At 48.2% G+C, this 21,481-nt stretch overlaps 1 protein-coding gene across 5 annotated transcripts in view; it reads left to right on the top strand.

Moving 5' to 3' along the window:
• Window positions 1-21,481, top strand: part of dpp6b (dipeptidyl peptidase like 6b) — a 131,574-nt gene that overhangs the window by 66,282 nt on the left and 43,811 nt on the right. The window contains exon 1 of one of the 5 annotated variants that reach the window (XM_089008774.1): window positions 8,910-9,059. The exons of the other annotated variants lie outside the window; for them this stretch is intronic. Coding sequence (XP_088864900.1) covers window positions 9,003-9,059 — 57 coding nt within the window. The 5' untranslated portion in view covers window positions 8,910-9,002. Of the gene's footprint in view, window positions 1-8,909; window positions 9,060-21,481 lie in introns of those variants that run through there. 5 annotated transcript variants of the gene reach the window in all.

The following is a 21,481-nucleotide window of genomic DNA, read 5'->3' as shown; positions in this document are numbered from 1 at the left end:
CGGAGAAGATGCTTTCTTGTTACTCATCCAGTTATGAAGATGATTCAAATACTTCTAAAGAGGAAAGCATAAATGTTTGCAATCGATTAAAGACGTACTTCTGTATCAATTGAGCCGTCAGGACTCCAATGTAGCGTCCCGGAAAATGCACAAGATGGCGCACAAGCTCTGTCGGAAATGGCCTGATTTGTCTGCTGGGAATTTGTCTCAGCTCGTATCAAATAGTAGTCTTGGTGCAACACACAACGATTCACCATCGCATTATTTATGTTAATAATTTCACCATCAACACGAAGTTTTCAGACTAAACAAAGTACCCAAAATGCATTGTGGGTCGCTTTCTCGGTCAGTGACAATACCTACCGTTACGTCACGTACGGACTCGTCACCAACTCAAAAACAAGACTTCCTGAATATTCAGCGCACGTCTTAAAACATAAAATATAGCTATATGCGGTGGAATCTTTGTAAAATACGCTCAGTAGAAGTCATTCAAAGTGATTTTACAAATTATGGCCACAACTTGTTCGGAGGCATCGGTTGTCCTGTTTTTGTAACTGAAAAGCATCAACAGAAAAAAAGTAAAAACAAAATGTCTTCTAAAGTATGTTGATTCACATACAACGTACACGTGTGCGCCATGCGTGAAATTAGCTTTTTTTTTACCCTGAGCTAATTAGCTGTAGCCTAACATGGCGTTGAATTAAACAGTAACATTTATTTTCCTTTTGGCTTTTCCCTTCAGGGGTCGCCACAACGAATCAGTGTCCTCCATCTTCAGAGGTTTTATTCACGTTTGTTTTGGCCAAGCGTTTACGTCGGATGCCCTTCCTGACACAACCCTCTGTATTTATCCGGGCTTTGGACCGGCACAATCAGACACTGGCTTGTGTCCCCTTGTGGCGACAGAACAAGCAACTCGATGAACTTAAAAAAGATGAAGGTGCTCAGTAAAAGGCTCCCAAACACAAAATGGGCATCAGCACAGCAGCATTCCAACAAAGCAAAATTATACTCACCATTTAATGACAATGCTCTTATCTTACCGTGAAATATGCATCTCTTTCCCGACATATGATCACAATACAATACAATACACCTAATTTATAGCACTTTCAAAACAGCTGCAACTGTAACAAAGCGTTTCACATAATAGTCAACACAAAGCAAAATCATAAACACAACAGGAACATAAAACATGGATAGAGGTATATGTGAAACTAACTTTCTTTGCCCTTGAGCTGATTATCATTAGCCTACCATGGCTTTGAATTCAACAGTAAAACGTTTTACCAAAATCCGCTTCATTTGAGATCGTTAGAAAAACTTGATGAGCTGCCACAGTAATTTTTTTCAAAAAGAAAAACATGGAGGGGGAGAAAAAGTCAAGCTTTGAAGAAAATGAAGGCTTTTGGATATGCCTTATACACAGGAAAATACGGGAATTCAAGTGTTGATTCCGCACTTGGACTTTCACAAATGTCTGAATTGGAATGACTCATTTCTTTGGTGTGTTTAAAAACAATGATAATTTTAAAATGTGAATACTTCCATTCCCGAGAGCCCTAATGGCACTAATGGCCATTGGTGTAACGAGGGAATCATTTCCGTCCTGCTGCTGCCTCTCTTTCATAGTATTGTTCAGTTCCTTCTCTCTCCTGCAGATGATTGGCTTGAAAGGCCAGCGGCTGTGCACTGACTGCGCATGACTTCGGAGGAAATACGCGCGGGCTTCCAAACCATTGTATGTGTGTGTGTGTGCGTGTGCGTGTGCGTGTGTGTGTGTGTGTGTGTGTGTGTGTGTGTGTGTGTGTGTGTGTGCTACCGCGCAGTGCAAATAGGCAGACGAGCTGTGCTAACAAGAACGTGAATGGTGCATGTGCACAGACTGATGTGACACGCACACACACACACACACACACAGATAGATTTCCGGCGCTAACAATGTTTTGTTAGGAGCAGCAACTATTTCCGCTGTATGTGGGAGGACACTAACCGTGTCTCTCAAGAAGCAGGCAGGCAGCAGCAGCCCTCTTAGTTTTACAAGCGGACACGCAACGCAGCTGCACACACAGCACAGTCAATCTCATTCTTTTTCTCCAACGATAATATGTAAATGCATACTCTCCAGCGTTTTACGGTCAGTCGGGAATTAGGCTTTTCAGTTTGACGAGATCACCCTTGAAAGGAACATTGGTGATACCTGAAAGGATTTTTTTGGTTGCATTGACTTTTGTCTCCATTTGTTTAGTAATGGACTGAAAGTATGCAGTGATTTGCTCCGCGCCAACAGCTCGTTTAGAATCATCTGCTTAGTCTTCAGAGGGAGCCCGTAGATTGAGACGGATGTGTGACAAATTCCTAAGTGTGTGTGTTTTTTTTTTGTGTTAAATAGACCCGGCACGAAGGGTTGCGAATGGAGAATCACGGCATGATCTGAATATATTCCAACTATAGCATCACACTTCAAAATATAAAAGAACTAACTGACCTTTCAATAAGCCTTCCCCACTTAGTAACTGTTGCTCACTCTGACAAGATGCCTCTCCGCCAACAAAACTCTCACGGTGTCCGCCAGAAATGCACTGAAATGCACCTCAACCAGATTAAGAAATGTTTATACGCCCCAAAAGACTTCTTTTCACCTCCAAAAACTACTGCTACTACGTGCATGTACGCTCACACACACGCACACGCACACTCACACACACACACACACACACACACACACACACACACACACACACACACACACACACACACACACACACACACACACACACACACACACACACACACAAAACAAATCTTCAACAGCCCCCCTCCCCAAAAAATCACCCTCACAAACCTCATAGCAAATACAAAAAAAATCCAGTGTCACACCAAAACACTCACCTCACCAAACCCTCCCAGTACATAAAAACACCAAGAATTCTTCCTGTAATAAACAAACAAACAAATAAATAAATAAACAAACAAATAAATAGATGCATACATAAATAATATCTCCTCACCCAAAACTCTCACATCCACAAAAAAAAAAAAAACACAACAAAAAGTTCCCTCTATCACGAAATAAAATCACTACAGACAAAACTATCGTATTTTGCATTGTATCAGGCTCACAGAAAAGCCTTCTTTCCTCAAAAGATGACCCTGCACCTTTTTTAAGGACAACCGAAGCCTCCGGAAAAGTTATGTCCATAATTTGTAAAATCACTTCAAATGACTTCTACTGAGCGTATTTTACAAAGATTCCACCGCATATAGTTATGTTTTACGTTTCAAGACTGGCGCTGAATATTCAGGACGTTTTGTTTTACAGTTGATGACGATGCTTGACGTGACGTCACGTCAGGAACGCCCCTGACCGACAAAGCAACACACAATGCATTTTGGATATTTTTTTTTTTGTCTGAAAACACAGTGTTGATCGCGAAATTAGAAGGAAAACACATAAATAACGCGATGGTGAATCATTGTGTGTTGCACCAAGACTACTATTTCATTCTAGTTGAATCAAATTCCCAACAGACAAATCAGCCCATTTCCAACGGAGCTTGGGTGCCATCTTGTGCATTTTCGCTACATTGGAGTCCAGACGCCTCAAAATGATCCGGAAGGACTTCTTTAATCAATTGCAAACATTTATGCATTCATCTTCAGAACTATTTGAATCATATTCATTCATGGATGAGTAACAAGAAATCATCTTCTCTGAATCTGAAGCCATTGTTTTGATTCTAGAGCAAGGCAAAGACGTCTTGGCGTGACGTCACGAACAAGGGGGCGGGACCTTCTGAAATTCGCCATCCCGAGGTCATTTTGAAGTTGTTTTGCGACACCTTAACTCATTTTTATTGGTGTTTTGCATTTGTCTAAAAATATCAGCCTGCGTGTTTTGGGTATTTGAGATGCGATAAAACGTTTTTCTGATGTCAGTTAGGAAACCAAAAAAATGGTGTTCGAAATCTTCACATGTCTCTCCCTCTCTCGCGCACACACACACGCACGCACGCGCACGCACACGCACTCGCACACGCACACACGCACACACACACACACACAAACACAAACAAATTTTACAACATTTTCACTTCCGGGTCGAATGTACGCTGGCGCGCTTTTGGCTGCCGCTGTTCGCCCGCAAACATTTTGGCTTCTTTTTGTTTTTCTACGATTCCTGTACCACTGGAAATACTCGACAGTCACCAGAGGAACTTATGGTCGAACTCCAATCCGCTTTGGCTGTCGGATCGTCTCGTGATTCCGGTCGTTTATCCGGACCGCGAACGAGGACACGGACGATCTCCACCCACCTGTACCCGCTGTTGAGGGCTAACCTGGGCGCTGCCTGTCTCTGGACGTTGCTGGTTGCGATCATGTCGCTCCTCCAACGACCCGTTGGACGGCTGCAATATTCGGCGTCAGAGCTGCTTGAACTCCGCTCCCGGTGGACGAGCGTGCCACAGGCGATTTTCCGATTCCCGGAAATCGCTCGCCGCCCTTCCTGGAGGTATATCCACCGCGGATCACGTCGAGACTTTCACCTCGACGACTCCAAGGATATCACCTCCCTGTGGTCATCTTTCCGCCGGCCACGCAGTGGTTACAGCCGCTCCGTGCAACACCGTGTGTTGGCCGGCCTGGCTAGGTCGGCCAATACCCCTCAAAATGACACCACCAGCGTCACTTTCGGCCTCCTGAACATCCGCTCGCTTACGGGTAAGGGTTGTCTTATCCAAGACATCCTTAGTGACCGTAAGCTGGACTTCTTCTGTTTGAATGAGACCTGGCAAACGGCGGGGGACTTTTCCGAGTTGAACGACACGACGCCACCTGGGTTTGTTTACCTCTCAAAACCCCGCCTCTCGGGCCGCGGAGGCGGTCTCGCGATATTTTACCGCGAGATCTGGAAAGTCACTCAAGTACCAGTCCCGGAAACTGTCTCATTTGAATGCCTTGCGTGTCAAATTTCTGGTCCATCTCCCACAGTTATAGCCACTGTATATCGTCCCCCCTAAACCACATCGTGACTTTTTAAAAGACTTCTCAGCCGTCCTCACACACCTCTCCACTCTGTCACCAAATATTATTATCCTTGGGGACTTCAACATACACATTGACAATTTCACCCATCCCCTCACCAAAGACTTTATTTCCTCATTGGAGAGTTTTGGCTTACACCAATTCTCTGATTTCCCCACGCATATAAAAGGGCATACCCTGGACTTAATATGCTGCTGTGGCTTTACCCCCGCCAACTGCACAGCAAACGAACTTCCTGTAACAGACCATTTCCTCGTCTCATTTAACGTTCCCATCACACTCTCTCTCCCCAAGCCACCGCGCATCATCACTTATCGGAACATCCAACACATTGACACTGTCACCCTCACTGCAATGGCTGCCAACCTCAAACCGGACTACAACTCCCCCCCTGATGAACTTGTTTCCCAATAGAACATGGACCTTGCACACATGCTCAACACCCTTGCTCCTGTTAAATCCCGGTCAGTCCAATTCACTCGATCCGCCCCTTGGTTCACCGCCCAACTCCGCTCCACCAAGGCGAAAACTCGGCAGCTGGAAAGACTTTACAGAAAGACCGGCCTCACCACCCACCAGGACATGTACACAGCTCACCTCACCCACTACAAGGACTCTATCACACGCGCAAAATCGGAATACTATTCTGGACTGATTGATGCTAACAGTGGGAATTCACGGACTCTGTTTTCCCTATACAACAAAATCATTCAACCCCCTATCTCTCTCCCCCCACACTTTGACTCCTCAGACACCTGCAACGCACTACTTCTGTTTTTCACTGAAAAGATCAACAAGATCCACCAGCACCTCGGCTCCTCTGTATCCCCCCCCCCTCCCCCAACCTTCCTACTCCCTATCAACTGCTGTCATCTTTTGAACTCCCTCATCCCTCCTTACTTTCTGACCTCATCACCAAGTCCAAGAATTCCACCTGTCAACTTGACCCCCTCCCTACTGTCCTCATCAAATCTTGTCTACCTGCTCTCCTCCCTTTTATTTCAGCTATTATTCACTCCTCACTGTCCACTGGAATTGTTCCTGTCCCTCTTAAAACCGCAGCTGTAACACCAATCCTGAAAAAACTTGGTTCAGATCCCAATGATTTCAATAACCTACGTCCAATTTCGCATCTTCCATTTATCGCTAAAATTCTCGAAAAAACCGTCGCCTGTCAACTCCACTCTCACCTCACTCACAATAACCTCTACGAACAATTCCAGTCTGGTTTCCGTCCCCGCCACAGCACTGAATCAGCTCTCATAAAAATCACGAACGACCTTCTCATAGCAGCAGATACCGGCTCCCTCTCTATTCTCATCCTTCTTGATCTATCTGCGGCCTTTGACACCATTTCTCACCCCATCCTGCTCAACCGACACTCAACTCTAGGCGTGACACACACCCCACTCAGTTGGTTTCACTCCTACCTCACTGGCCGCTCACAGTTTATCCAAATTACCTCATTCACTTCACGGTCCTCCCCTGTGTCTTCTGGTGTGCCCCAAGGTTCTGTCCTGGGGCCCCTTCTCTTTATTATATACCTTCTTCCCCTTGGTGATATCTTCCGCAAATTTGGCATTCATTTTCACTGCTTCGCGGATGACACCCAGCTCTACCTCTCCAGTAAACTCGACGCCTCTCTTCCACCTGCATCCCTTACACTTTGCCTCTCAGAAATCAAATCCTGGTTTTCTCATAACTTTCTCAAACTAAACAGCGAAAAAACTGAACTTCTCCTTGTCGGTACAAAATCCACCCTTCACAAAGCAAACAGTTTCTCTCTCACCATTGACAATTCTACCGTGTCCCCCGCTCTTCAGGTTAAGAGCCTGGGTGTCATCCTTGATAGCACACTATCTTTTCACTCCCACATAAATAACATAACCCGGTCTGCATATTTTCACCTCCGCAATATCAATCGTCTCCGTCCCTCTCTCACCCCTCACACCACTGCTATCCTCGTCCACAGTCTCGTCACCTCCCGTATCGATTATTGTAATTCACTTCTTTTCGGGGTCAATCAAAAATGTCTCCATAAACTCCAACTAGTCCAAAATTCCTCAGTCCGGATCATCACAAAAAAACCCTCCTTTCACCACATCACACTTGTCCTCCAGCAGCTCCACTGGCTCCCTGTTAAAGTTTGTATTGATTTCAAGATACTTCTGTTTACATTTAAAGCCATCCATAACCTTGCCCCCCCCTGTCTGACCTAATTCAAATCTCCGTTCCTACTCGGGCCCTCAGATCCTCTTCCTCCCTCCACCTCTACACGCCCTCTGCCCGTCTCACAACGATGGGGTGCAGAGCTTTCAGCCGCTCCGCTCCTAAACTCTGGAACTCACTTCCACCCAACATCCGCAACATTGACTCCCTTCCTACTTTCAAATCTCACCTGAAAACCCACCTCTTTAAACTTGCTTAAATGGTCTAATTTATTATGCTGTTTTATTATTTATTGCTTTATGCATGATTTTACTGTTTTGTGTGTTGTCTTTGTTGTAAAGTGTCCTTGAGTGTTCAGAAAGGCGCTTGTAAATTAAATGTATTATTATTATTATTATTATAAAATAACACATTCACCAAAAATTCCATTTACACCCGCCCCCAAAAAATAACATCAACAATGCATAGTATGCGAGGTGTAATTAACTCATTCACAGCCAGAGATGTGCAAAAATGTGTCCGCTCCAGTGCCAGGTTTTTGTCTATGTCACTTCAATTCCAGGACCCCCAGAATATTGGATTTTAGGACTACATAAACATTCAATACAGCATTAGAAACCTTACACACTTTTCTTACATCAGAAAAAAAAGAGTTAATTCCTATATTATATGGGTCTGGAGTCACATGATTGCGATCTGCGATTGGCTGGCAACCAATTCAGGGTGTCCCCCGCCTCGTGCCCGAAGACAGCTGAGTTAGGCTCCAGCAACCCCCGCGACCCTAATGAGGAATAAGCGGTACGGAAAATGAGATGAGAGAGATGAGTCACATGAGCTTGAAATGAGGGTGGCTGTCCCAAATACAATGCAATACATACATACTGGTATATATAGAGCTTGAAGAACAGCTGAAGCTGTAACAAAACACTAACATCGAAAAAAATGAAATCCTGCCCCTTGTGGAAATGAAAAAAACATTGCCAGAGGCCATGGCCAGCGCTTTATCGGCACCCAAGCATGAAAGGACCAAACAAATTTGAGAATAGCGCTCTACGTCATATTTTCAATTCACAAATACATTTGTGAATGGCAGTCAATGAGTTAAATGTGATTTCTTTTTTCACAATGATCAAGGCAGCACTGATGATAGTAATCACGTATCAATACAGTCAAATATGAAAGTGAAGGCAAAATGTAGGTGCCGTCTTGGCCCAAATTAACATTTTATTGCATAATGAGAAGTATTAATCACTCCAAAAATGCACTTGCCCCCCCAAAAAAACTATAACCCACCTCCAAAAAACCTCCCACACTCACTCTAGTGTGCATCGGATGTAATAATGCTCTCCATTTTGATTTTTTTTTTACCTCTTCTCATTCCTTTTGTGTAAAAATGGAGCAAACATATATCACCTCCTGTCTGCTGTCTATTTCGTCTCCTCTGACATTTGCTCCCGAATCCATTAGTAAGATCTCACATCTGAAAAGCAATGACGTGTGCGTTGGTTTCGAAGAGCCCATTCATTGCGTTGCGGAGGCAAAGTGAACCTCCCACATGGCACTGGCTGCGCCCACGGTCGTCATTATTTTAGTAATTCACCAGATATCCTTGAACGCTCCTGCTTGCTCACTTGTTCTCCTCCTCCTCCTCCTCCTCCTTGCTCTGCCTGCCTCTCTCGCTCACTCGCCGTATCTCTGTCGTCTTCATTATTCTGCACCTGTCAGCAGCGGACGGAAGCCGCACGCTCATCCCACCTTCCTGTCCTCCTTTCAAATTTACGCCCATGACTTCTGCGAATGACGGCAGCGGGCCAGCGAAAGGCACTCAGCAGCCTGAGCAGGTAGGACCAGGTGTCCTTCTCCTCTCCGTGTCTTTCAAATTGTCTTTGCGTTAGCACATTTTGAACATAAGTGTCAGGACACTTGTGATGGCAGTTGCTACCGCGTGAATGTCTAAGGTGCACAGCGAGCAACAACTGGGGCACAACTTGGAATTAAATAATTCATTAAGTTGTTGGTAACCCCAGCCCTGTGGAGCAGCCTGAGCCCAACTCTCAAATGGAGCTTTAGATTTCAGAGACCTCATCAGATTTTAGAAGAGCGCTGACATAAAATGAGGGTGGAGGTGAACAGAGTGGGTCTTAAATGATGCGACTCCGGAGGGAGTGCTGAGACACGATGTAATGATGGGTCTTCTCACACTTTCCACAAGTGACATAGTGGCTCGGATAATGTCATCACCTGGCTGTGAAGAACCTGACTGCGATAAAATGAAAGTTGTCAACAGCATGATTGGTGATGTCACACAGCAGGTGTCCTAGTCGGGACATTTTCCAAGTCTGTAAACATGACGAGGTGAGCAAAGCTTCAGTGAATATATAAGGTGGACACACCCAAAATAATTATATATATATATATATATATATATATATATGTATATATGAGTGGGGCCTCGGTTTACGAACACCTTGCCTTACGAACTTTTTGGTTTACGAACGTTACATTTTGAAAATTAAACCTTGGCATACACACTATTTTCGCGATACACACCCACCCACCACAGCTGGCGGAGTAATCTTCGGCGGAAGAACACAAAAGCACACGACCGAACAGCGTCCCAGACGGCCTACCTTTCCACACCCCCTTTCTATGAGTGCACACGTCGATCATCTTCAACGATATTTTTGCCGTTATGGGACTGAAAAAGATGACACCACAGGCTCGTGTTCAGCCGAAGAAGACACAAAACAAAATAACAGTCGAGGAGAAGAAGGAGATCATTGAGAAACATGAACGACGTGTGCGTTTGTGGCGTCACATGTGTGCATCGCGGCTGTCATGTGAATCTCAACCTGACACATCTCTCACGCTGCGTGTCACTTCCCTGAGAGTAACTTCCTACTCCCATTCTACAAATAAAGAGCCCGATACCGTCCACCATTGCTACCATCCTTCGCAAAAAGCTTGATAAAAAGGTGTTATTTAGTCGATGCTTTCACGTGACTAATGACACCGAAATTGTCACGTGCGAGTTGACAGCTGGGGCGGGCTCGCGGGCCGACCTCCGCCAGCCGAAGAAGACACTCAACAAAATTCCAGTCGATATATATATATATATATATATATATATATATATATATATATATCTCCAACGGATGATGTCTCAGAGAATGTCTCAGTCAATGGGGAACCGCTTATTCCTCATTAGGGTCGGGAGGAAAAGGGGTTGCTGGAGCCTATCTCAGCTGTCTTCGGGCACGAGGCTGGGGGACACCCTGAATTGGTTGCCAGCCAATCGCAGGGCACACAAAGACATACAACAGTCACTCTCACACTCACACCTAGGTGTAGGTTGTGCAAAGAGGCACCTGAGACAATCCAACACGTAACTGCGGGGTGTAAGATGCTGGCAGGGAAAGCCTACATGGAGCGCCATAACCAGGTGGCTGGCATAGTCTACCGAAACATCTGTGCGGAGTATGGACTGGAAACCCCAAGGTCAAAATGGGAAACACCTCCCAAGGTGGTGGAGAAGACAATTTGGTAATGGTCAATCTGCCTGCTATCATGGTTTTAGATGTGGGAAAGGAAAGCCGTTGACGTGGATGTAGCGGTCCCGCGGGTGATGGGAACATCATGCAAGAAGGACACAGGGAGTCGAGCCAGACTCAGAGAGGACTGGCGAGAGCCTGGAAGGCAACCTCTGGTCGGAGCACTGTGAAGCGAGTGGTTGCAACAGATCCCGGGTCGGATATCTCTAAGCCACTGGGAACAGCACGGATACCGGGCCGCCCTCATATATATATATATATATATATATATATATATATATATATATATATATATATATATATACTCACACACACACACACAGCTCTCAAGGAGACACATATATATACATATGTGTCTCCTTGAGAGCTTTGAAAGGCGCTTGAAATAAAATGTATTCTTCTTCTTTTCCTTTCGGCTTTTCCCTTCAAGGGGTCGTCACAGCGAATCAGTGTCCTCCATCTTCAGAGGTTTGATTCGCATGTTTGTTTTGGCCAGGCTTTTACGTCGGATGCCCTTCCTGACACAACTCTGTATTTATCCGGGCTTGGGACCGGCACAAGAAGACACTAGCTTATGTCCCCTTGTGGCTATAGAACAAGCAACTCTATGAACTGAATAAAGATTAAGATGCTCAATAAAAGGCTCCCAAACACAAAATGATCATCGGCACAGCAACATTCAAAAAAGCTAAATTATACTCATGATTTGATGACAATGCTCTGATTTTACTGTGAAATGGGCCTCTCTGTTATTATTACTGTTATTTCCTGACTAATGGTACGCTCTAGTGGACTTGTAGTAAATCACACCACACTTTTTTCAGTCACAGCTGTGCATGGATTTAGACGTAGCACTTCTGAAGGCCTACCTACTGAATATAATATAATATAAATGAATCAATGTACATGACACTGTAGTGTTGGGAATTCCAAGGTTTTGTATTACAATAGAACTTGAATATACAGGCACTAATAATTACACCAGAATATATTTGTGAGAAAGTCTTTATGGGAACATCACGATATTGTCACGGTTTTGCGAGGTGGTGATGGCGGGTGCAGATCCCAAAAAGCAGGCAGGAGGGAGCAGGAGGTTGTTTGACAAATTGTATTAAAATAAAGTTCGCAGAAACAAAATGTAAAACATCAAAATCATCTGAACAGAAAAAATACAAAGTATCAAAAGAAAATCAAGAGTAAAAGTCCGCCAAGGTTAAACAAACACATGCACAGCATACAATGCATGCGATTGCAGACAAAGCATGCGGCAAACATGTGGCAAACAATGAACCGACAACGGATGGTCGTGCCGGGTGTCCTTTTAAGTGTCAGTGATGAAAACGACCAGCACCTGCGAGGCGGCAGGCAGGGCTGACGTCGCTACCCGTTGGTCGCCAATCTGATCAGGACGACCAGCACCTGTGCAGGTGCAGGCGGGGCCGACAGCGCCCCCCGTTGGTCACCAACCAGATCATGGCAGATATCAACAATATGAGATTAAATGAGGGAAACTTGTTGTGTACACTTAAGGAAAAGCATCGGGAATAATTACGGGGATGTCTTTTTTCCGCAATTGAAAATGGTTCCCAAGTTTCTTCCACCAAGTTGACAACTTGAATCACCATTCACGTAGAGTATGTGCCGCTTCTCAGAAACTAAGGCTGTTAGCTTAATGTGTGCATTCAACAAGACTGTGTTTGACCTGCAAGTCTTGTTAAATTGTTCAACCCTATATAATACAATAAAATACAATACATATTGCAGTGTCTGAAACTCATGCCAAAAAGTTAGAGCAACAAGGGCAGATGTGACGACGCTCGAGTGAAAAAAGGCAGGACTCGAGCGACGGGGTTTGGCGAAAAGCAAGGACCCGAAATACACGACGTGACAGGCTTGGAAGGAGCAAGAGTCTTTACTGAAACATGTATCGAAAATAACAAACGGGAGAGTGGAGGAAGATAACTAAACAATAGCAGACCTGGCAGCACGGTAGTGGTAACGGCAACATCCAAAAATACTCTGACGGAGACGGTAGTGAGCGATAGGCAGATATAGACAGAAGGCACAATCAGTGAATGACAATCAGCTGTGGGAACCCAGGTGAGTGATGATTGGAGGGGCCGTCTCCCGGGAGTGGCGGAGGAGGTGACAGGAGGGGCGGGGCGCGCCCAGGATGGCAACGAGATGTGACAGTGCTCCCCCCTCAATGGACGCCTCTTGGCGGCCCACCAGGTTTGGATGGGTGAGCCGCATGGAACGCCCGGGTGAGAGACAGGTCGAGGATCCAGGAACGTGGGACCCATTGACGTTCCTCGGGTCCATAGCCCTCCCAGTCGACCAGGTACTGCACTCCTCTTCCCATGCGCCTGGAGTCCAGTATCTCCCGCACGGTGTAGACTGGTCCGTCATCCAATATCCGGGGGGGGAGGTGGGGAGCGGGCGTGGGGGCTAAGGAGCTGGTCTCCACTGGCTTGAGGAGGGAAACATGAAAAACGGGGTGGATCCGCATGGTGGGTGGTAGCCGGAGCCTCACCGAGACCGGGCTGAGGATGGCCTCAATGGGGAAGGGACCCGTGAAGCATGGGCCCAGCTTGGCCGAGGACCCTGCTAGCCGAAGGTCCTTCGTGGATAGCCAGACCTCCTGCCCGACCTGGTAGCTGGGTGCTTGTCGCCGATGACGGTCTGCCACCCGCCGGTTCCGAGATGCGGTGCGTGACAGGCCGTCCCTGGTCTCCTTCCAGACTCTGTGGGCCCGTCTGAGGTGATGATCGATAGACGGGACCTCCACCTGGCACTCCTGTGTGGGAAACAAGGGCGGCTGATAGCCACAGGCGGACATGAATGGGGACCGACCTGTGGCTGCGGAGACCAGGGAGTTGTGGGCGTACTCCACCCAGGGTAGGTGCAGGGCCCACGACGCCGGGTTGTGGAGGCACACGCACCGGAGGGCCTCCTCCAGGTCCTGGTTGTTCCTCTCCGTCTGTCCGTTGGTCTGAGGGTGGTAACCAGACGAAAGGCTCGCCGATGCCCCTCGGGACCGACAGAAACGCTTCCATACCTTGGACACGAACTGCGGTCCCCGGTCCGACATGATGTTCGTCGGAATCCCGTGGAGACGGCCGACATGGTTAACCAGGAGTTGAGCCGTCTCGGTGGCGGACGGCAACCTGGTTAACGGGACGAAGTGGGCCGACTTGGAGAATCGGTACACTACGGTGAGGACGACCGTCTTGCCACGGGAGGGGGGGAGGCCTGTCACGAAGTCGACGGAGATGTGGGACCAGAGTCTGGACGGAACCGGTAGGGGCTGGAGGAGTCCTGCCGGGGGCTGGTGGGAGGCTTTCCCACGGGCACAGGTCGGGCAGGCCTTCACGAACAGGGTGATGTCCCTCCTGAACCCCGGCCACCAGAACCGTTGGGCGATGAGTTGGATCGTCCTGTTGACTCCCGGGTGGCAGGCTATCTTAGATGTGTGCCCCCAGAAGAGCACCTCAGTGCGTAGAGGGGGGGGGGCGAACAGGCGATCCTTGGGACAGCCCCTGGGGATGGTGGTAGTTCCCTGGGCTTGCTGGACTTTTCTCTCAACCTCCCACCTCAGGGCGCCCAGGATGTGCTGGACTGGCAGGATGTTGGCGGTGGTCTCCTCCCTTTCTGCCGGCTCATGGATGCGGGATAGGGCGTCGGGCTTGGTGTTCTGTGACCCTGGGCAGTAGGTGAGAGAAAAGTCGAAACGGGTGAGGAAGAGTGACCATCGGGCCTGCCGAGAGTTAAGTCTCTTGGCCGACCGGATGGCCGTCAGGTTTTTGTGATCCGTGTAGACGGTGAAGGGGTGTTTAGCTCCCTCAAGCCAGTGTCTCCATTCCTGCAGGGCCAGGACAACCGCCAGCAGTTCCCGGTTGCCGACGTCGTAATTGGCCTCGGCGGGGCTGAGCCGGCGGGAGAAGAAGGCGCATGGGCGTAGCTTCTGGTCGGTGGGAGAGCGCTGGGACAGGACGGCCCCTACTCTGGACTCGGATGCGTCCACCTCGACCGAAAACGGAAGGTCCGGGTCAGGATGACGCAGGACGGGGGGGTTGGTGAAGGCACGACGGAGGCGGTTGAATGCCCCCTCAGCATCAGGTGTCCACCTAAAAGGGAGCTTGGTGGACGTGAGTTTAGTGAGGGGGAGTGCCTTCTGACTATACCCGCGAATGAAGCGGCGGTAGAAGTTGGCAAACCTCAAAAACCGCTGAAACTGCTTGTGCGTCTTTGGGATCGGTCATTCCACCACCGCTTTGGTTTTGGCGGGGTCGGCCCTGAGCTGCCCCTGCTCCACGACAAACCCCAGAAAAGACAGAGAGCGGACATGGAAGTCGCACTTCTCTGCCTTCACGTAGAGCCGGTTTTGCAGGAGCTGCGCCAGGACCCGTCGGACGTGTTGCCGGTGCTCCTCTGCAGAGCGAGAAAAAATAAGAATGTCATCTAGGTACACGAAAACAAAAACATTGAGGAAGTCCCTGAGCACATCATTTATCAAATTCTGGAAAACGGCGGGCGCGTTCGTGAGCCCGAACGGCATCACCAGGTACTCAAAGTGCCCTAAAGGTGTCTTGAATGCTGTTTTCCATTCATCCCCCTCACGGATACGGACCAAATGGTAAGCGCTACGAAGATCTAATTTTGAAAAAATGGTGGCGGACTGAAGGGGCGCGAAGGCCGAATCCATGAGGGGGAGAGGGTATTTGTTACGGATGGTGATGTCGTTCAGGCCCCGGTAGTCAACGCATGGGCGCAGGGAATCGTCCTTCTTATTGATAAAGAAAAACCCTGCGCCCAGCGGAGAACGCGACGGGCGAATGATTCCCGCCGCTAGAGAGGAGTCTATGTAAGTGCTCAGGGCTTCCTGTTCCGGTTGTGAAATGTGGTAAAGTCTGGAGTCCGGTAATGGAGCCCCTGGCTGCAAGTCAATAGCACAGTCATACGGTCGGTGGGGCGGCTGGGATTGGGCGTTGTCTTTGCTAAACACCTCCCGCAGGTCGTGGTAGCTCTGTGGCACGCCCTTGAGGCAGATAGCCTCGGGCGGGCCACCGCGGGAGGGGTTTCGCCCTGCCGTTGCCGACCGCAGGCAGTTGGCGTAGCAGTAGGGGCTCCAGCCCTGAATGGTGGGGCCCTCCCAGGAAATGGACGGGTCATGGGCCTTGAGCCAGGGGAGACCCAAAACCAATGGCGCGTTCCGGGAGGGCATAACAAAAAATTGGCGGTGCTCCATGTGGTTGCCCGCCACTCGGAGCTTAAGTGGGACCGTGAGGTGGGTGACCCGGGCTAACAGTCGGCCGTCCAGGTCGACGATCTCCTTACGGGGAAGGAGATCGATGAGTTGCCAGCCCAATAAGTCGGCCAATTAGGGGTCGATGATGCACCCGTCGGCCCCCGAGTCAACTAGCGCCTGCACGGTTTGGGAGCTGGAGGGGCCAAATACCTCCAACCGCGTGACAGGTGTCGTGGACTTAGCCCCCAACGGTCGCCGTTTCGGTGGGGACTTACATGGGCCGTAGGTCCTTGGCTGGGGGCCTCGGGTGCGACGAGCCCTTGGGTTGGCGCGGTCGTCCCCCCCCCCCCTATCACCATAGGTTCGGGGAATCCCTCCTGGGGCTGCGCGCGGTCGCTGCCGGGTGACCAAGCTCGGCTTCGGGGTTCCTCGGGCCGTCGGTCGCTCAGCTCCTTTCGCCGCTCCCGGAGACGGTGATCCAAGCCGATGATTATCTCGACGAGGTCGTCGAAGGTGGTGCCCGCGTCGCGGGTAGCCAACTCGTCCTTTAGGTCGGAATTCAAGCCGCGATGAAACACCCCCCTCAACGCTCGGTCGCTCGGCCTGGATTCGGAAATTGACGGAGTATTCTGCGGCCGAACCGGCCCCTTGGACGCAATAGAGGATTCTCCCTTCCGCCTCAACCTCCGTCACCGGATGGTGAGACACCCTGCGTATCTCGGCCACGAAGTCCTGATACGAGGCGCACAGCTCCGGTCGGGACTCTCGTACAGCCAGCACCCATGTTTCGGCTTCTCCCGCGAGCAGGCTGGTGATGAAGGCTACCTTAGCCTCATCGCTAACGTAGGCGTTAGTGTTGTTCAAACACGAGCGCACACTGCATGAGGAATTGAGCGCAGCTCCCGGTTTCGCCTGCGTAGCGTGAGGGTTGGGGTAGCGGTGGATTGCGCCTGCCCACGGGCGGGGAGGAAGGGACGGTGAGGATGGCGATGCAAGTTTCCATCTCCTTGAGGCGTTGAGCCAACGAGGAAGTAACGTGGCGCATTTCCTCGATCGCCTGGGCCAGCTGGCTCGAACGCTTCGCCTCTTGAACAAGGGCGGCAAAGTACCTGTCATCGCCGGCAGGGTCCATGGGTGGTCGGAGTATTGTGTGATGACGCTCGAGTGAAAAAAGGCAGAACTCGAGCGACGGGGTTTGGACAACCGCCAGCAGTTCCCGGTTGCCGACGTCGTAATTGGCCTCGGCGGGGCTGAGCCGGCGGGAGAAGAAGGCGCATGGGCGTAGCTTCTGGTCGGTGGGAGAGCGCTGGGACAGGACGGCCCCTACTCTGGACTCGGATGCGTCCACCTCGACCGAAAACGGAAGGTCCGGGTCAGGATGACGCAGGACGGGGGGGTTGGTGAAGGCACGACGGAGGCGGTTGAATGCCCCCTCAGCATCAGGTGTCCACCTAAAAGGGAGCTTGGTGGACGTGAGTTTAGTGAGGGGGAGTGCCTTCTGACTATACCCGCGAATGAAGCGGCGGTAGAAGTTGGCAAACCTCAAAAACCGCTGAAGCTGCTTGTGCGTCTTTGGGATCGGTCATTCCACCACCGCTTTGGTTTTGGCGGGGTCGGCCCTGAGCTGCCCCTGCTCCACGACAAACCCCAGAAAAGACAGAGAGCGGACATGGAAGTCGCACTTCTCTGCCTTCACGTAGAGCCGGTTTTGCAGGAGCTGCGCCAGGACCCGTCGGACGTGTTGCCGGTGCTCCTCTGCAGAGCGAGAAAAAATAAGAATGTCATCTAGGTACATGAAAACAAAAACATTGAGGAAGTCCCTGAGCACATCATTTATCAAATTCTGGAAAACGGCGGGCGCGTTCGTGAGCCCGAACGGCATCACCAGGTACTCAAAGTGCCCTAAAGGTGTCTTGAATTCTGTTTTCCATTCATCCCCCTCACGGATACGGACCAAATGGTAAGCGCTACGAAGATCTAATTTTGAAAAAATGGTGGCGGACTGAAGGGGCGCGAAGGCCGAATCCATGAGGGGGAGAGGGTATTTGTTACGGATGGTGATGTCATTCAGGCCCCGGTAGTCAAATTTAAATTGTTAAATTGTTCAACCCTATATAATACAATAAAATACAATACATATTGCAGTGTCTGAAACTCATGCCAAAAAGTTAGAGCAACAAGGGCAGATGTGACGACGCTCGAGTGAAAAAAGGCAGAACTCGAGCGACGGGGTTTGGCGAAAGGGAAGGACCCGAAATACACGACGTGACAGGCTTGGAAGGAGCAAGAGTCTTTACTGAATGACAATCAGCTGTGGGAACCCAGGTGAGTGATGATTGGAGGGGCCGTCTCCCGGGAGTGGCGGAGGAGGTGACAGGAGGGGCGGGGCGCGCCCAGGATGGCAACGAGATGTGACAGTGCTCCCCCCTCAATGGACGCCTCTTGGCGGCCCACCAGGTTTGGATGGGTGAGCCGCATGGAACGCCCGGGTGAGAGACAGGTCGAGGATGCAGGAACGTGGGACCCATTGACGTTCCTCAGGCCCATAGCCCTCCCAGTCGACCAGGTACTGCACTCCTCTTTCTACGGGCTCCTCTTTCTAAGCGCCTTTCAAAACTTTCAATTACACTTTACAGTCACGGTCTAGTCCGAAGCACGAAACAGGCTTCTCATTGGCTGCCATGCCGAGTATGCAAATTGCAAAATGAACTTTGCTTGTAGCTTTTGCTTTATTGAATAAAACAAACGTTTGATTTGGAAAAAAACTTTTTTTTGTAAAAACACCTGACGTAAAAAGCTGTACGCCTCGGGCCTCACGGCAGACGTTATTTCAAACATTGCATATTGATTTATACAGTGCTTTAACAAAAGCTGAAGCTGTAAGAAAGCGCTTAACATGGACATAATCATATACAGGAAATAAGGCAGTCACAAAAATGGTAGAAAGCACCAGGGAGTAAAACTTGTTTTAAAGATGGGCAGCGAGAAGGCTTGCCTAATGTTCAGTGGGAGGTCATTCCAGAAAGTGGGACCAGCAACAGAAAAGGCTTGATCCCCTCTGAGCCTACGTTTAGTTATTGGCACATCTAATGATGTCTGGTCAGCAGACCTGAGGCGCCGGGATCGTATGTAGAGGTAGATGAGCTCGAAGAGGTAAGGAGGAGCGAGGCCATTTAAAGATTTGAAGACAAATAATAAGATCTTGAAAATGACTTTAAAAGGTATAGGGAGCCAGTGCAGGGATGTCAGAGTAGGAGTTATGTGCTTCCTCTTACGAGTACCAGTCAAGAGGAGAGCAGCATCATTCTGGGCTAGCTGGAGACGCTTCATGGAGTATTGGCTGACTCCAAAATAAAGCGCATTAGCGTAATCGAGCCGAGATGTAACAAAGGCATGAATTACTGCTTCAAGGCTCTCATGACAAAGGAGAGGTTTGATTTTAGCCAGCTTCTTAGGATGAAGATGAAGAAGCTGGATTTAACCACAGCACCAATTTGTTGGTCAAGTTTAAAGTCACTGGCAAGTTTAAGACCCAGGTTTGAGACTGTTGACTTCAAATAAGAAGCCAGGGGGCCCAAGTCAACAGGATGAGATGTACGTGGGACACTGCGACCAAACCTATCAACTTTTTCACTCCGGGCAATATTCTCTCAGTTGTGTCTCAGTATATTTTGACGAGCATTTGCATATTTGTATTTTTTTATTGATCTATTCTTCTGTTCTGACAGACATTTGGCACACCAACCAAACATAACCATGGAAAGAGAGATCAAACATTCTGAGGGTGGCTGTAAATCATAAACCATGGAATATAGTGACTAATCACAGAAATCCTTAAAAAAATGTGTAGTTTAAATATGACAGCACTCTATGTATTGTAATTTATTATCAGCCAGTGGAGAGATTTTGAAAGATAATTTGTTTTTTTTCTGTTGGAAATAAATCCAGTCTCTCATGTCTGAATGATTATTTGTAGTACCATCAATTAAAAAAGGGGGGAGGTGGGAGGGCAGGGTCACGCTTACCATTGTATAGATCTGCGATGCCCAAGAAGCACATTAAAAACAAACTATTGTAAACCTAATGCACTACCTTGCAATTACTTTAATTGGAGTTGTTGTAATAGTGGCAGCCCCGTGTTAAAAAAAAACACACACACCACAGACTTGTATTTTTAAGCTAGCCGCCAACCCCCTGTTTGCAGCAGAAAGGTGCATGACAATAATGCTCCATAGTCTGAAATTTTAAGATGCATTTTCATTTGCTTTTTTTTCTTGCATACAATTACAACTAACCACATTTCTTATCATGAGCAATGGGTACCATACTTTTTTTTCCCTTTCATGTTTGGGGTTTGTGAAAAACAATCCCTAAAATTATATTTTCATCTTTTTTTCTTGTATTAGTAAGAGTCCAATAGGACTAGCATAGCCTAGGATTGGTATGTTTGGCACAAAAGAGGCAGCAGCAGAAAGTCCATGTTCACTTTATTATATCCACTATAGTTTGTTTATTAGTCTGTGGATCACATCACAGTTGACAATTTTTTTTACTGCATACTGCCCGCACTTTTATGAGCAGCACAGTGGTGTCTGGGTTGTATAGTTATTGTACAGGCTCAGTAGAAAAGATGGAGAGGGTGTGTGGTGTCAGACCCACAAAAGGAGACTCTCTGATTTTTGGAAGGTATTCTTGTCTGTCTCTCTTTTGTTGGATAGTGACCTGCATCAATTTGCCTCTTTTCGCTGTGGGCAGAATCTTACAACACTGTTTACATTCCGGGGAATGAATGAATTACCCGCTACAGCCTCAGCACTGACTTTGCTCACATCAACTAACAATCCGGGCTTGCTCTTACATGATGCAGAGATATCATCAGCAGAATGGGGAAGGAAGCACAACTGAAAGGCACAGCTGAGAGTAGAACCCTCCTGCTTTGAATGCATCAACACATCCTTTTAATCTCACATATAAACCAATAGATAGACAAGATGGGGGCAGATGTATTCATTAGTGTATCTGTAGTTGTTACAAGCACAAGGGTGTGTGGGTGAATCTATGCTTTCCTTCTCTGATACATGATCACTATCTGTCTGGTTTTGAGCTGCAAAAAAGACACTTTTTTGATTGTGATGCTTTGAAGGCAACCCGGAGCGAGAGAACATTTCAATCGTCACTCTCTTGATGCTTTTTCCTTTTTACTTCCTTTTTACTTTTTCCTTTTTACTGGTAGAAAGTATGGTGCAATTATACTGCAGATCCAAGTTCCCAAATTCACGGATTCGATTCTTTTCTTTTTCATCTGTTCCAAAATACAGTATTTTCCGGTGAACAAGGCACACCCAAAAGCCTTGATTTGAAAACCTTTACGCACAGCAGCCGTATACGTGAAGTAATATTGAGCCACAACAGGTCTTGCAACTACTGTCAGCAGTCGGTAGTCATTTCCCCCTGTGGAAGTACA

Source organism: Hippocampus bargibanti, linkage group LG11 (assembly GCF_051943395.1).
Source record: "Hippocampus bargibanti isolate YZ-2025 linkage group LG11, ASM5194339v1, whole genome shotgun sequence".
NCBI lineage: Eukaryota > Metazoa > Chordata > Actinopteri > Syngnathiformes > Syngnathidae > Hippocampus > Hippocampus bargibanti.
This window is presented reverse-complemented; position numbering and strand designations above follow the sequence as displayed.